Raw genomic sequence first — 14,059 nt, 5'->3', positions numbered from 1 at the left:
GCTCTTGAACTCAGTCCCCAGCTAATGAAGGCCAACACACCATACACCTTCTTAATCACCCTACTAAATTCTGTGGCAGTATTGAGGGACACCCTCAATATCCCTCTATTCCTCCACACTGCTAAAAATCCTGTCATTAACCCTGTACTAACTTCAAGATGGCCCTTTCAAAGTGAATCACTTCACACCGGGTTTTTCTTAAATACTCGGGTTGAGAAATGCCAGAGGGAGGTGATGGGCAAGGGGGAGGCCATAACCCAAATGGAGAAGAGCGAGCGAGGGAGTGGCAGAGCTTGGAGGCTACCAAGATGGAATGTGAGGCACAGCTGCCATCAGGAAGTAAACACAGGAGCCTCAGAACCCTTACCACCAGATTCAGGAACAGATACCAGCCCTCAACCATCAGACTCCTGAACCAGAGGAAATAACTTCACCCAACTACACTTGCCCCATCACTGAAATGTTCTCACAACCTATGGACTCACTTTCAAGAACTCTTTTATCTCATCGTCTTGATATTTATTGCTTATTTATTTATTATTTTCCTTTTGTTTTTGCAGATTGGTTGTTTGTACATCATTTTGTTTGCAGTCTTTCTATTGTGTTTCATGGTAGTTACTGTGAAAGCCAGCAAGAAAATGAATCTGGGGTTCGTATATGGTGACTTGAGATTCACGTTGAGTACAAATTTACTTCAGACTTTGAACTTTGCTGCTCCTCAGCTTGAGTCTGGCCTCGTCACAGCAACAGCGGAGGCCACGAGCTGACATGTCGGAATGGGAATGGGAAGTTGAATTCAAATGGGTGGGCACTGGTGATCCGAGTTTTGCTTCAGATGGAGAGAATGAGCTCAATGAAGCAGTCCGCTGATCTGCGCTGGGTCCCAGGAATGTGCTGGAATATTCCAAGCTGCAGGTCGCAAAGGCACAGATGAGGGAAGGTCTGATCCAAATTGGAGGCCGGCTAAGGTTGGACACTGACTGATGTGTTCAAAGTACATTTATTATGGAAGTAATTATACCACATAGAACCTTGAGATTCATCTGGCAGCCACAGAACCAACATACAAAATAGAATCCATGAAAAACCTCTTACCATGAAAACCATAAACCATCCACTGTGCGAGAAAGAACAAATTGTTCAAATAGTAAGAAAAAATGAACAAATAATACACAGAATGAGTTTCTGAAAGCGAGGCCACAGTCACTGAGTCAGTTCAGTGTTGAGGGAGTGTCGATGGCTGCAGGCCACAGTCACTGAGTCAGTTCAGTGCTGAGGGGAGTGTCGATGGCTGCAGGCCACAGTCACACAGTCAGTTCAGTGTTGAGGGAGTGTCGATGGCTGCAGGCCGCAGTCACTGAGTCAGTTCAGTGCTGAGGGGAGTGTCGATGGCTGCAGGCCACAGTCACACAGTCAGTTCAGTGTTGAGGGAGTGCCGATGGCTGCAGGCCGCAGTCACTGAGTCAGTTCAGTGCTGAGGGGAGTGTCGATGGCTGCAGGCCACAGTCACACAGTCAGTTCAGTGTTGAGGGAGTGCCGATGGCTGCAGGCCACAGTCACTGAGTCAGTTCAGTGTTGAGGGAATGCCGATGGCTGCAGGCCGCAGTCACTGAGTCAGTTCAGTGCTGAGGGAGTGTCAATGGCTGCAGGCCACAGTCACTGAGTCAGTTCAGTGCTGAGGGAGTGTCGATGGCTGCAGGCCGCAGTCACTGAGTCAGTTCAGTGTTGAGGGAGTGCCGATGGCTGCAGGCCACAGTCACTGAGTCAGTTCAGTGTTGAGGGAGTGCCGATGGCTGCAGGCCACAGTCACACAGTCAGTTCAGTGCTGAGGGAGTGCCGATGGTTGCAGGCCGCAGTCACTGAGTCAGTTCAGTGTTGAGGGAGTGCCGATGGCTGCAGGCCACAGTCACTGAGTCAGTTCAGTGCTGAGGGGAGTGTCGATGGCTGCAGGCCACAGTCACTGAGTCAGTTCAGTGTTGAGGGAGTGTTGATGGCTGCAGGCCACAGTCACTGAGTCAGTTCAGTGTTGAGGGAGTGTCGATGGCTGCAGGCCACAGTCACTGAGTCAGTTCAGTGTTGAGGGAGTGTCGATGGCTGCAGGCCACAGTCACACAGTCAGTTCAGTGTTGAGGGAGTGCCGATGGCTGCAGGCCACAGTCACTGAGTCAGTTCAGTGCTGAGGGGAGTGTCGATGGCTGCAGGCCACAGTCACTGAGTCAGTTCAGTGTTGAGGGAATGCCGATGGCTGCAGGCCACAGTCACGGTGTCAGTTCAGTGTTGAGGGAGTGTCGATGGCTGCAGGCCACAGTCACACAGTCAGTTCAGTGTTGAGGGAGTGCTGATGGCTGCAGGCCACAGTCACACAGTCAGTTCAGTGTTGAGGGAGTGTCGATGGCTGCAGGCCACAGTCACTGAGTCAGTTCTGTGCTGAGGGGAGTGTCGATGGCTGCAGGCCGCAGTCACTGAGTCAGTTCAGTGCTGAGGGAGTGCCGATGGCTGCAGGCCACTGTCACTGAGTCAGTTCAGTGTTGAGGGAATGCCGATGGCTGCAGGCCACAGTCACACAGTCAGTTCAGTGCTGAGGGAGTGTCGATGGCTGCAGGCCACAGTCACACAGACAGTTCAGTGCTGAGGGGAGTGTCGATGGCTGCAGGCCACAGTCACTGAGTCAGTTCAGTGTTGAGGGGAGTGTCGATGGCTGCAGGCCGCAGTCACACAGACAGTTCAGTGTTGAGGGGAGTGTCGATGGCTGCAGGCCACAGTCACTGAGTCAGTTCAGTGCTGAGGGGAGTGTCGATGGCTGCAGGCCACAGTCACTGAGTCAGTTCAGTGCTGAGGGGAGTGTCGATGGCTGCAGGCCGCAGTCACTGAGTCAGTTCAGTGTTGAGGGGAGTGTCGATGGCTGCAGGCCACAGTCACTGAGTCAGTTCAGTGCTGAGGGGAGTGTCGATGGCTGCAGGCCGCAGTCACTGAGTCAGTTCAGTGTTGAGGGGAGTGTCGATGGCTGCAGGCCACAGTCATTGAGTCAGTTCAGTGCTGAGGGGAGTGTCGATGGCTGCAGGCCGCAGTCACTGAGTCAGTTCAGTGTTGAAGGGAGTGTCGATGGCTGCAGGCCACAGTCACACAGTCAGTTCAGTGCTGAGGGGAGTGTCGATGGCTGCAGGCCACAGTCACTGAGTCAGTTCAGTGCTGAGGGGAGTGTCGATGGCTGCAGGCCGCAGTCACTGAGTCAGTTCAGTGCTGAGGGGAGTGTCGATGGCTGCAGGCCACAGTCACACAGTCAGTTCAGTGTTGAGGGAGTGTCGATGGCTGCAGGCCGCAGTCACTGAGTCAGTTCAGTGCTGAGGGGAGTGTCGATGGCTGCAGGCCACAGTCACACAGTCAGTTCAGTGTTGAGGGAGTGTCAATGGCTGCAGGCCACAGTCACTGAGTCAGTTCAGTGTTGAGGGAGTGTCGATGGCTGCAGGCCACAGTCACACAGTCAGTTCAGTGTTGAGGGAGTGCCGATGGCTGCAGGCCACAGTCACTGAGTCAGTTCAGTGTTGAGGGAGTCCCTATGGCTGCAGGCCACAGTCACTGAGTCAGTTCAGTGTTGAGGGAGTGTCGATGGCTGCAGGCCGCAGTCACTGAGTCAGTTCAGTGCTGAGGGAGTCCCGATGGCTGCAGGCCACAGTCACACAGTCAGTTCAGTGTTGAGGGAGTGTCGATGGCTGCAGGCCGCAGTCACTGAGTCAGTTCAGTGCTGAGGGAGTCCCGATGGCTGCAGGCCACAGTCACACAGTCAGTTCAGTGTTGAGGGAGTGTTGATGGCTGCAGGCCACAGTCACTGAGTCAGTTCTGTGCTGAGGGGAGTGTCGATGGCTGCAGGCCGCAGTCACTGAGTCAGTTCAGTGTTGAGGGAGTGTCGATGGCTGCAGGCCGCAGTCACTGAGTCAGTTCAGTGCTGAGGGGAGTGTCGATGGCTGCAGGCCGCAGTCACTGAGTCAGTTCAGTGCTGAGGGAGTGTCGATGGCTGCAAGCCACAGTCACGGTGTCAGTTCAGTGCTGAGGGGAGTGTCGATGGCTGCAGGCCGCAGTCACTGAGTCAGTTCAGTGCTGAGGGAGTGCCGATGGCTGCAGGCCGCAGTCACTGAGTCAGTTCAGTGCTGAGGGGAGTGTCGATGGCTGCAGGCCGCAGTCACTGAGTCAGTTCAGTGCTGAGGGGAGTGTCGATGGCTGCAGGCCGCAGTCACTGAGTCAGTTCAGTGCTGAGGGAGTGTCGATGGCTGCAAGCCACAGTCACGGTGTCAGTTCAGTGCTGAGGGGAGTGTCGATGGCTGCAGGCCGCAGTCACTGAGTCAGTTCAGTGCTGAGGGGAGTGTCGATGGCTGCAGGCCGCAGTCACTGAGTCAGTTCAGTGCTGAGGGGAGTGTCGATGGCTGCAGGCCGCAGTCACTGAGTCAGTTCAGTGTTGAGGGAGTGTCGATGGCTGCAGGCCGCAGTCACTGAGTCAGTTCAGTGTTGAGGGAGTGTCGATGGCTGCAGGCCGCAGTCACTGAGTCAGTTCAGTGCTGAGGGGAGTGTCGATGGCTGCAGGCCGCAGTCACTGAGTCTGTTCAGTGCTGAGGGGAGTGTCGATGGCTGCAGGCCGCAGTCACTGAGTCTGTTCAGTGCTGAGGGGAGTGTCGATGGCTGCAGGCCACAGCCACTGAGTCAGTTCAGTGCTGAGGGGAGTGTCGATGGCTGCAGGCCACAGTCACGGTGTCAGTTCAGTGCTGAGGGGAGTGTCGATGGCTGCAGGCCGCAGTCACTGAGTCAGTTCAGTGCTGAGGGAGTGTCGATGGCTGCAAGCCACAGTCACGGTGTCAGTTGTTGATTTACTCTTGTCTTTCAGATCGTTGTCTTGTTGCATCATCCAACTTTTATAAGCGTCAGGTCACAGACCACTACCCTGTCATTCTCCTGTAAAATGCCTTCATACAATTTAGAATTCATTGTTCCCTAAACAATTGAATTGAATTGACTTTATTTCTTACATCTTTACATTATGTCTCTGTCTAAATGTGTTATGTGCAATCATAGTAATTTATAATAAATAGAACAGCCAATGTAACATCGAATAGAAATACATTCAAATCAGTGTAAGTTAATCAGTCTGATGGCTTGGTGGAAGGAGCTGTCCCGGAGCCTGTTGGTCCTGACTTTAATGCTGCAGTTTCCCGGATGGTAGCAGCTGGAGTGGTTTGTGGTTGGGGTGACTCGGGTCACCAATGATCCTTTGGGCTCTTTATAAATGTCCTTAATCATGGGAAGTTCACAACAGGGCGGTCCGCACCACTCTCTGCAGAGTCCTGTGGTTGAGGGAAGTACAGTTCCCGTACCAGGCAGTGATGCAGCCAGTCAGGATGCTCTCAATTGTGCCCCTATAGAAAGTTCTTAGGATATGGAGGCCCATACCAAACTTCAACGTCTGAGGTGAAAGAGGTGCTGTTGTGCCTTTTTCACCCCACAGCTGGTGTGTACAGACCACGTGAGATCCTCGTGAGATGCTGAGGAACTTGAAGCTGTTCACCCTCTCAACCCCAGATCCATTGATGTCAATAGGGGTTAGCCTGTGTCCATTCCTCCTGTAATCCACAACCAGCTCCTTTGTTTTTGTGACATGGAGGGAGAGGTTGTTTTCTTGACACCACTGTGCCAGAGAGATGACTTCTTCCCTGTAGGCCACCTTGTTATTGTTTGAGATTAGGCCAATCAATGTAGTGTTGTCAGCAAATTTATTTAGCAGATTAGAGTTGTGGATATACAGAGAGTAAATACAGTCACAATCATGGATATACAGAGAGTAAAGGAGGGGCCTTAGTACACAGCCCTGAGGGGCTCCTGTGTTGATAGAGGGTTGGAGCTGAGGGAGCCCACTCTTACCTGCCAGCGATCTGACAGGAAGTCCAGGATCCAGCTGCACAAGGCCGAGGTCTCTGAGCTTCTTGATGAGCCTGGAGGGAATTATGGTGTTGAATGCTGAACTGTAGTCCAAGAACAGCATTCTCACATAGGCATCCTTCTTCTCCAGATGTTTATGGACAGTATGTAGAGCTGTGGCTATTGCATCGTCTGTCAATCAGTTGTGCCGATAGGAGGATTGTAGGGGGTCCAGTTTGGATGGTAGCAAGCTGCAGATGTAATCTTTGACCAGCCCCATAAAAGCATTTGCTTATTATTGAGGTGAGTGCAACAGGATGCCCATTGTTTAAGCTGCCCAGGCCCTGAGGCAACAAAGCAGCCCCAAACCATGATGCTCCTCCCACCAAGCTTCACAGTGGGGTGAGCTTTTGGTGTTGGTGTGCTATACCCTTTTTTCCTCCAAACATAGTAGTGTGTATTTCTGTCAAAAAGTTCTACTTCTGTTTCATCTGTCCACAGGACATTGTCCCAGAAGTGTTGTAGAACATCCAGGTGGTCTTTTACGAGCTTGAGACGTGCAGTAAGGTTTTCTTTTGGAGAGCAATGGTTTCCTCCATGGTGTCCTTCTACAAACACCATTCTTGTTCAGTGTTTTCTTATCGTGGGCACATGGACAGAGACTTTAGCAAGTTCTAGAGATTTCTGCAGGTCTTTTGCTGTTATCCTTGGGTTCTTTTTCACCTCCTTCAGCATTGCATATTGTGCTCTTGGTGTGATCTTCGCAGGATGCCCATCCCTAGGGAGAGTAGCAACAGTACTGAGTTTCCTCCATTTGGAGACAGTTTCTCTCACTGTGGACTGATGAACACTCGAGTCTTTAGAAATGCTTTTCTAGCCTTTTCCATCTTTATGCATCTCTACAATTCTTCTTCTGAAAGTTGCTTTGATTGAGGCATGATGCACATAAACAGATCTCTCTTGAGAAGAGCAGGCTCTGTCAGTAACCTGACTTTGTTTGTCTGTTTTATAGGTCAGGCACCTCTACAACTCACAACTTCACTCATCTCATCTCATTGATTGGATTTCCTGATTCCAAATAGCTTTTATAGAAGGCATTACCCCAGAGGTTCACATACTCTTTTGAACCTAGACTGCGATTGTTTAAATGGTGCACTCAGTATTGATGAGAGGAAATACAATTGTTTGTGTTAGTTTAGGCAGATTGTTTGTCTATTATTGTGACTTAAATGAAGATCAGACTATATGAGTAATTAATGGACTAAACTAGGTCATTGCAAAGGATTCGCAAACCTTTTCTTTCAACTGTACATTACATAGTTAAATTAAAAATAGTGCAAAAACAGAAATAATTAAAAAGTGTAGTAGCGTTCATGGGTTCATTGTCCATTTAGAAATCAGATGGCAGAGGGGGAGAGGTTGTTCCTGAGTAGCTGAGTGTGTGCCTTCAGACTTCTGTACCTCCTTCCTGACAGAAACAGGGAGAAGAGGGCATGTCCTGGCTGATGGGATCCTTAATAATGGACACTGCCTGTCTGAGGCACTGCTCCTTGAAGATGTCTTGAACACTATGAACCCATGATGGAGCTGACGAATTTTACAACCTTCTGTAGCTTCTTTCGATCCTATGCAGTGCCCCACACCATACCAGACGGTGATGCAGCCTGTCAAAATGTTCTCCACAGTACATCTGTAGAAGTTTTCAAATGTTTTAGGTGGCAAATCAAATATCCTCAAACTCCTAATGAAATATAGCTGCTGTCTTGCCTTTTCTGTGGCTGCATCAATATGTTGGGACCAAGTTAGATCATCAGGGATATTGACACCCAGGGACTTGAAATTTCTCACCTTCTCCACTTCTGATTCCCCTGAGGATTGGTATGTGTTCCCTCATCTTACCCTTTCTGAAGTTCACAATCAGCTCTTTGGTCTTATTGATGCTGAGTGCAGGGTTGTACTGCGACACCATTCAACTAGCTGGTAGATCTTGCTCCTGTACACCCTCTCATCTCCATCTGAGATTCTGCCAACAATGGTTGTATCTTCAGCAAAATTATAGATGGCACTTGAGCTCTGACTAGCCACATAGTCATGGATATACAGAGAGCAGAGCAGTGGGCTAAGCATATGTCCCTGAGGTGCGCCAGTGTTGATTGTCAGCAAGAAGGAGATGTTATTACCAATCCGCACAGATGGTGGTCTCCTGGCTGGGAAGTTGGGGATCCAATTGCAGAGGGAAGCACAGAGGCCCAGGTTCTGTAGCTTTTCGATCAAGTCTTAGGGAATGAACAGCATCCTGACACAGGTGTTTGTATTGTCCAGGTGATCTAGGGCCACGTGAAGAGCCATTGAGATTGTGTCTGCTTTAGACCTATTGTGGCAATAGGCAAGTTGCAGTGGGTCAAGGTCCTTGCTGAGGCAGGAGTTGATTCTAGCCATGAGCAACCTCTCAAAGCATTTCCATTTGGTATAGGAGCAGAATCGGGCCTTTTGGCCCATTGAGTCTGCTCCGCTGTTTCATCCACTCAGCCCCAATCTTCTGCCTTCTCCCCGTATCACTTCATGTTCTGACCTATCAAAAATCTGCCTTAAATGTGCATAAAGTCCTCCACAGCTGCCTGTGGCAAAGAGTTCCACAGATTTAACACTGTCTGAAGAAATTCCTCCTCATCTCCATTCTAAAATACACCCTTCTATCCCTGAGACTGTGTCCTCTGGTCCTAGACTCCCCCACTATAGGAAACATCCTCTCCACATCCACACTATCTGTGTCCTCTGGTCCTAGACTCCCCCACTATAGGAAACATCCTCTCCACATCCAGTCTCTCTGTTTCCTCTGGTCCTAGACTCTCCCACTATAGGAAACATCCTCTCCACATCCACTCTATCTGTGTCCTCTGGTCCTAGACTCCCCCACTATAGGAAACATCCTCTCCACATCCACTCTATCTGTGTCCTCTGGTCCTAGACTCTCCCACTATAGGAAACATCCTCTCCATATCCACTCTATCTGTGCCCTCTGGTCCTAGACTCCCCCACTATAGGAATCATCCTCTCCACATCCACTCTATCTGTGCCCTCTGGTCCTAGACTCCCCCACTATAGGAAACATCCTCTCCACATCCACTCTATCTGTGTCCTCTGGTCCTAGACTCTCCCACTATAGGAAACATCCTCTCCACATCCACTCTATCTGTGTCCTCTGGTCCTAGACTCTCCCACTATAGGAAACATCCTCTCCATATCCACTCTATCTGTGCCCTCTGGTCCTAGACTCCCCCACTATAGGAAACATCCTCTCCACATCCACTCTATCTGTGCCCTCTGGTCATAGACTCCCCCACTATAGGAAACATCCTCTCCATATCCACTCTATCTGTGCCCTCTGGTCATAGACTCTCCCACTATAGGAAACATCCTCTCCATATCCACTCTATCTGTGCCCTCTGGTCCTAGACTCCCCCACTATAGGAAACATCCTCTCCACATCCACTCTATCTGTGTCCTCTGGTCCTAGACTCTCCCACAATCAGAAGCATCATCTCCACATCCACTCTATCAAGGCTTTTCAATATTCAATATGATTTAATGAGATCCTCTTTCATTATTCAGAATTCTAGAGAATACAGGCCCAGAGCCATCAAATGCTCTTCATATGACAAGCCATTCAATCCTGGAATCATTCTCATGAATCTCCTTAGAACACACTCCAGTTTCAGCTCATCCTTTCTAAGATAAAAGGACCAAACCTGCTCCCAAGTGAGGTCTCACCAGTACTTCATGAAGTTTCAACATTTCATTCTTGCTTTTGAAGTGAATGCTAACATCACATTTGCCTTCCTCACCATAGACTCAACCTGCAAGTTAACGTTTAGAGAATTATGCACAAGGACTCCCAAGTCTCTTTGAACCTCAGTTTTTTGTATTTTCTCTCCATTTGGAAAATAGTCAACTATTTCATTTCCTCTACCAAAGTGCATGACCGTACACTTCACGACACTGTATTCCATATGCCATTTCTTTGCCCGTTCTTGTAATCTGTCTAAGTCCTTCAGTGGCTTCTCTACTTTCTCAAAAATACCTGCTCCTCCACCTCTCTTCATATTGTCTGCGAACTTTTTAACAAAGCCATCAATTCCATCCTCCAAATAATTGACATACAATGTTAAAAGAAGTGGTCCCAACACAGCCCGCTGTGGAACACCACTAGTCACTGGCAGCCAACCAAAGAAGGCTCCCTTTATTCCCACTCTTAGCCTCCTGCCAGTCAGCCACTGCTTTCTTCATGCTGGAATCTTTCCTGGAATACCATGGGCTGGTAGCTTGTGAAGCTGCCTCTTGTGACACCTTGTCAAAGGCCTTCTGAAAATCTAAGTACACAGCATCAACCTATTCTCCTTTGTCTATCCTACTTGTTATTTCTTGAAAGAATTCCAAAAGATTTAAAATAGGTCATGCTGACTAGAGCCTATTTTATCAGGTGCTTCCAAGTACCCTGAGACCTCATCCTTAATAATCATCTCCAACATCTTCCCAACCACTGAGGTCAGACTAACTGGCCTGTAGGTTCCTTTCTTCTGCCTCTCCCCCTTCTTGCAGAGTGGAGTGACATTTGTAGTTTTCTTGTCATCCAGAATCATTCCAGAATCTAGTGATTCTTGAAAGATCATTACCATAGATGTGAGCGCTACTGGACGATAGTCATTAAAGCAGCTCACACTTCTCTTCTTGGGAACTGGTATAATTCTTATCTTATTGAAGCAGGTGGGAACCTGCTCTCGAGAGTTCACGAAATCCTTCAGGATATCACAAAAACGGCAGATCATACAGATGGTTCAAAAGCACAACTCCCAGTGGGAATTTACAGGCTGTGGATTGCAGTGATCATGGTGCGGCAAAAGTACTTGTAGTTTTGTTAGTTGCCCACAAACCATCATGTCTCGCCAGCACTATCTTGGGCTGGTGGGCTTGACTCCGTTGTTCATGCGTTGCTTCCTCTCCATAGATAAAGCTGCTGAAGCGTCAGCAGCGGATGATCAAGAACCGGGAGTCGGCCTTCCAGTCTCGCAAGAAGAAGAAGGAGTACCTGCAGGGTCTGGAGAGCAAACTGCGTGAGGCACTCAGCGAGAACGAGAAGCTCAAGCGGGAGAACACACTGCTCAAGAAGAAGCTCGACAGCATTGTTTCAGAGGTGAGGTTTGAGCCAAAACTGTAAGTTCTGCTTCTCCGCTTGTCCTCTGTTCCACCCCACCGCTGAAGAAATACATGCACACACCCCCCACCTGCCCATACCTGGAGAAACTCAGTAGCTCAGGCAGCATCTATGGAGGGGAATAAATAGTCGACTTCTCAGGCCAAGACCTTTCATCACTAATAACCTTAACTGTGTAATGCAGTAGTGAGAAAAGCACACACAATCTGAATTCCTCAGATTCTCCACCCTCGTTTTAAGTGGTTGTGCCAAAAATACAACTGGCACACTTTCCGTTTCAGGGGAGTGTTAGCAAGGAATGAGTGTTGGGAGGGAGCTGGCAGAGTCTTCCCTAGGCTGCAGAGGTTTTTGAGGAACAGTGTGTGCAGGAGGTAGCTTCCTCGTGCAAAGTGTACGTATGGTAGAAGTTATTGCCAAGGGACTGTAAGGCTACCAGGTCCCTGTATGAACGCCTGGGTTTTCCGGAGCCCTCAAGTACCTCCAAGTGTTTTTTTCTCATTGTGAACATAGATATCATCGTGGCAAGCAGTCAGACATTTCCTGATTTGTCAGTGGAACTGTTACTTTGACTTCTGGTGGAGGTTGTTGGGCACCTTGTGCTGTTTGACTTCACTTCCAGAAATAATGATGGGAGTCTTCCCTGTGCATGCTGGGAAAGAGAGGCAACTAGAGGCTAGAGAAATCACACAAGGGGAATTAAACCAAGTGAAGAATTGAATTGAGAATTCACGGGAAGTGTGAATGCCCCATGAACAGATGGTTATGGACAGAAAGTACAGTATGGTTCAGACCCTCCCAACCCAATGAGCCTGTGCCGCCCAATTACACCCATGTGACCCATCTACCTACTAACCTGTGTGTCTGTGGAACGTGGGAGGAAACCAGAGCACTCGGTGGAAACTCAAACAGCCACGACAAGAACGTACAGACCCACAACTGAAGGCCAATGTAACATGTTACGTTCAGCCCCCTTTGAACATTCGTGTTATCCACTCTCTCTCACCATGTTAAGGACAGACAGCTTCCCTCTCACATTCACCAAACTGGGCCTCCTCGCCTTTTTCCATATTATGTTCCATGGGCCAAGTCTCCACCCACCACCCCCCCCCCCCCCAACAACCCAGTCCACTTGTCTATTTCTCCTCATATCCTCCTCTCTCCACAATTCTGCCCCGGACTTGCATAATCAGCAAACTTGGAAATGTGGTATTTGATACCCGATCCCACCCACAGACACCGGTGAGCACCAGCCACTGTTCGCTGCAGTCTTCTTCTCTTTGCATTATGACTGATAACCAAGTCTTAATCCTTATTGGTGTTTTGGTGTTAAGACCATAAGAGATCATAAAACACAGGAGCAGAACTAGGCCATTCAGCTCATCAAGTCAGCTCTGCCGTTCCATCATGGATGATTTATTAACTGTCTCAACACCTTTCTCCTGTCTTTTCCCTGTAACCTTTGACACCCTTACTAACCAGGAACCTGTGAAACTCCACTTTGAATATACTTGGCCTCCACAGCCATCTGAATTCCACATACTTACCTTGTTTATCCCTCTATTCTGAGGCTGTGTCCTCTGGTCCTAGACACCCCCACTATAGAAGACGTCCTTTCCATGTCCACTCTATCTGGGCCATTCAATATGTTTCATTGAGATTCCCCCTCCCCCTCCACCTTCTTATAAACTCCACTGAGTGCAGGCCCAGAGCCATCAAGTGCTTTTCATAAGTTAACCATTTCATTATTCTCTTGAACATCCTCTGGACCTTCTCCAATGCCAAAGCATCCTTTCTTAAATAAGGGGCCCAAAACTACTCTCAATACTCCAAATGCAGTCTAACCAAAGTCTTAGGAAGCCTCAGCATTACATCTTTGCTTTTATATTCTAGTCCTCTGAAAATGGATGCTAAACTTGCATTTCCTTTCCATACCACCAACTTGACCTGCAAGTTAACCTTTAAGGAAGACTCACAAACCCTTTGCACCTTTGATTTTTTAAATTTTTCTTCGTGTTTAGAATATAGTCAATGCCTTTATTTTCTCTACCAAAGTGCATGACCATACAATTTGCTACACTATATACCCTCTGCCAATTACTTGCCTATTCTCCCAATCTGTCTCCCTGCTTCCTCAACACTACCTGCCCCTCCACCTCTCTCATCTGCAAACTTGGCCACAAAGCCATCAATTCCATCATCCAAATCATTGACATATAACGTGAAAACACCTACCCCTGCGAAACATAACTAGTAACCGGCAGCCAACCAGAAAAGACTCCCATTATTCCCACTCTCTGCCTCCTGCCATTCAGCCAGTCATCTATCCATGCCGGTGTCGTTCCTATAATACCATGTTAAACAACCTCATGTACAGCACCTTGTCAAGGGCCTTCTGAAAGTCCAAGTAAACTACATCCACTGACTCTGCTTTGTCTATCCTGCCTGTTAATTTCTCAAAGAATTCCAACAGATTTGTCAGACAAATCTGAAGGACAGCTTACTGATTCTGGCCTATTTTGCATGTCCCTTCAAGTACCCCGAAACCACCTCCTTAATAATGGACTCCAACATCTTCCCACTGAAGTCAGGCTAATTTGCTTTCATCTACCTTACCTCCCTTAAGGAGTAGAGTGACATTTGCAACTTTACAGTCCTCAACAACTATTCCAGAATCTAGTGATTCTTGAAATGCCTCCATAACAACCTCTTTCAAAACCGTGGGATGTAGTCCATCTGTCCCAGGTGACTTATCCACGTTCAGACCTCTCAACTTTCTAAGTACCTTCTCCTAAGTAATAGCAATGGCACTCACTTCTTTCCTCTGACACTCTCAAATTTCTGGCATATTGCTAGTGCCTTCCACAGTGAAGAGTGATGCAAAATACATATTAAGTTCCTCTGCCATTTCTTGGTCACCCATTACTACCTCTTTAGGATCATTTTTCA

The 14,059-nt window shown here is 48.4% G+C and overlaps 1 protein-coding gene across 1 annotated transcript in view; it reads left to right on the top strand.

Annotated features, from left to right (window-relative positions):
- atf6b (activating transcription factor 6 beta) overlaps positions 1-14,059 on the top strand; it is a 127,640-nt gene that overhangs the window by 55,795 nt on the left and 57,786 nt on the right. The window contains exon 8 of the mRNA XM_059971271.1: positions 10,907-11,092. Within this exon, the coding sequence (XP_059827254.1) occupies positions 10,907-11,092 (186 nt within the window). The remainder of the gene's footprint in view (positions 1-10,906; positions 11,093-14,059) is intronic.

This window comes from Hypanus sabinus, chromosome 5 (genome assembly GCF_030144855.1).
Source record: "Hypanus sabinus isolate sHypSab1 chromosome 5, sHypSab1.hap1, whole genome shotgun sequence".
Classification (NCBI taxonomy): Eukaryota; Metazoa; Chordata; class Chondrichthyes; order Myliobatiformes; family Dasyatidae; genus Hypanus; species Hypanus sabinus.
The sequence above is the reverse complement of the archived record's forward strand: the minus strand, read 5'-3'. Positions and strand labels throughout refer to the sequence as shown.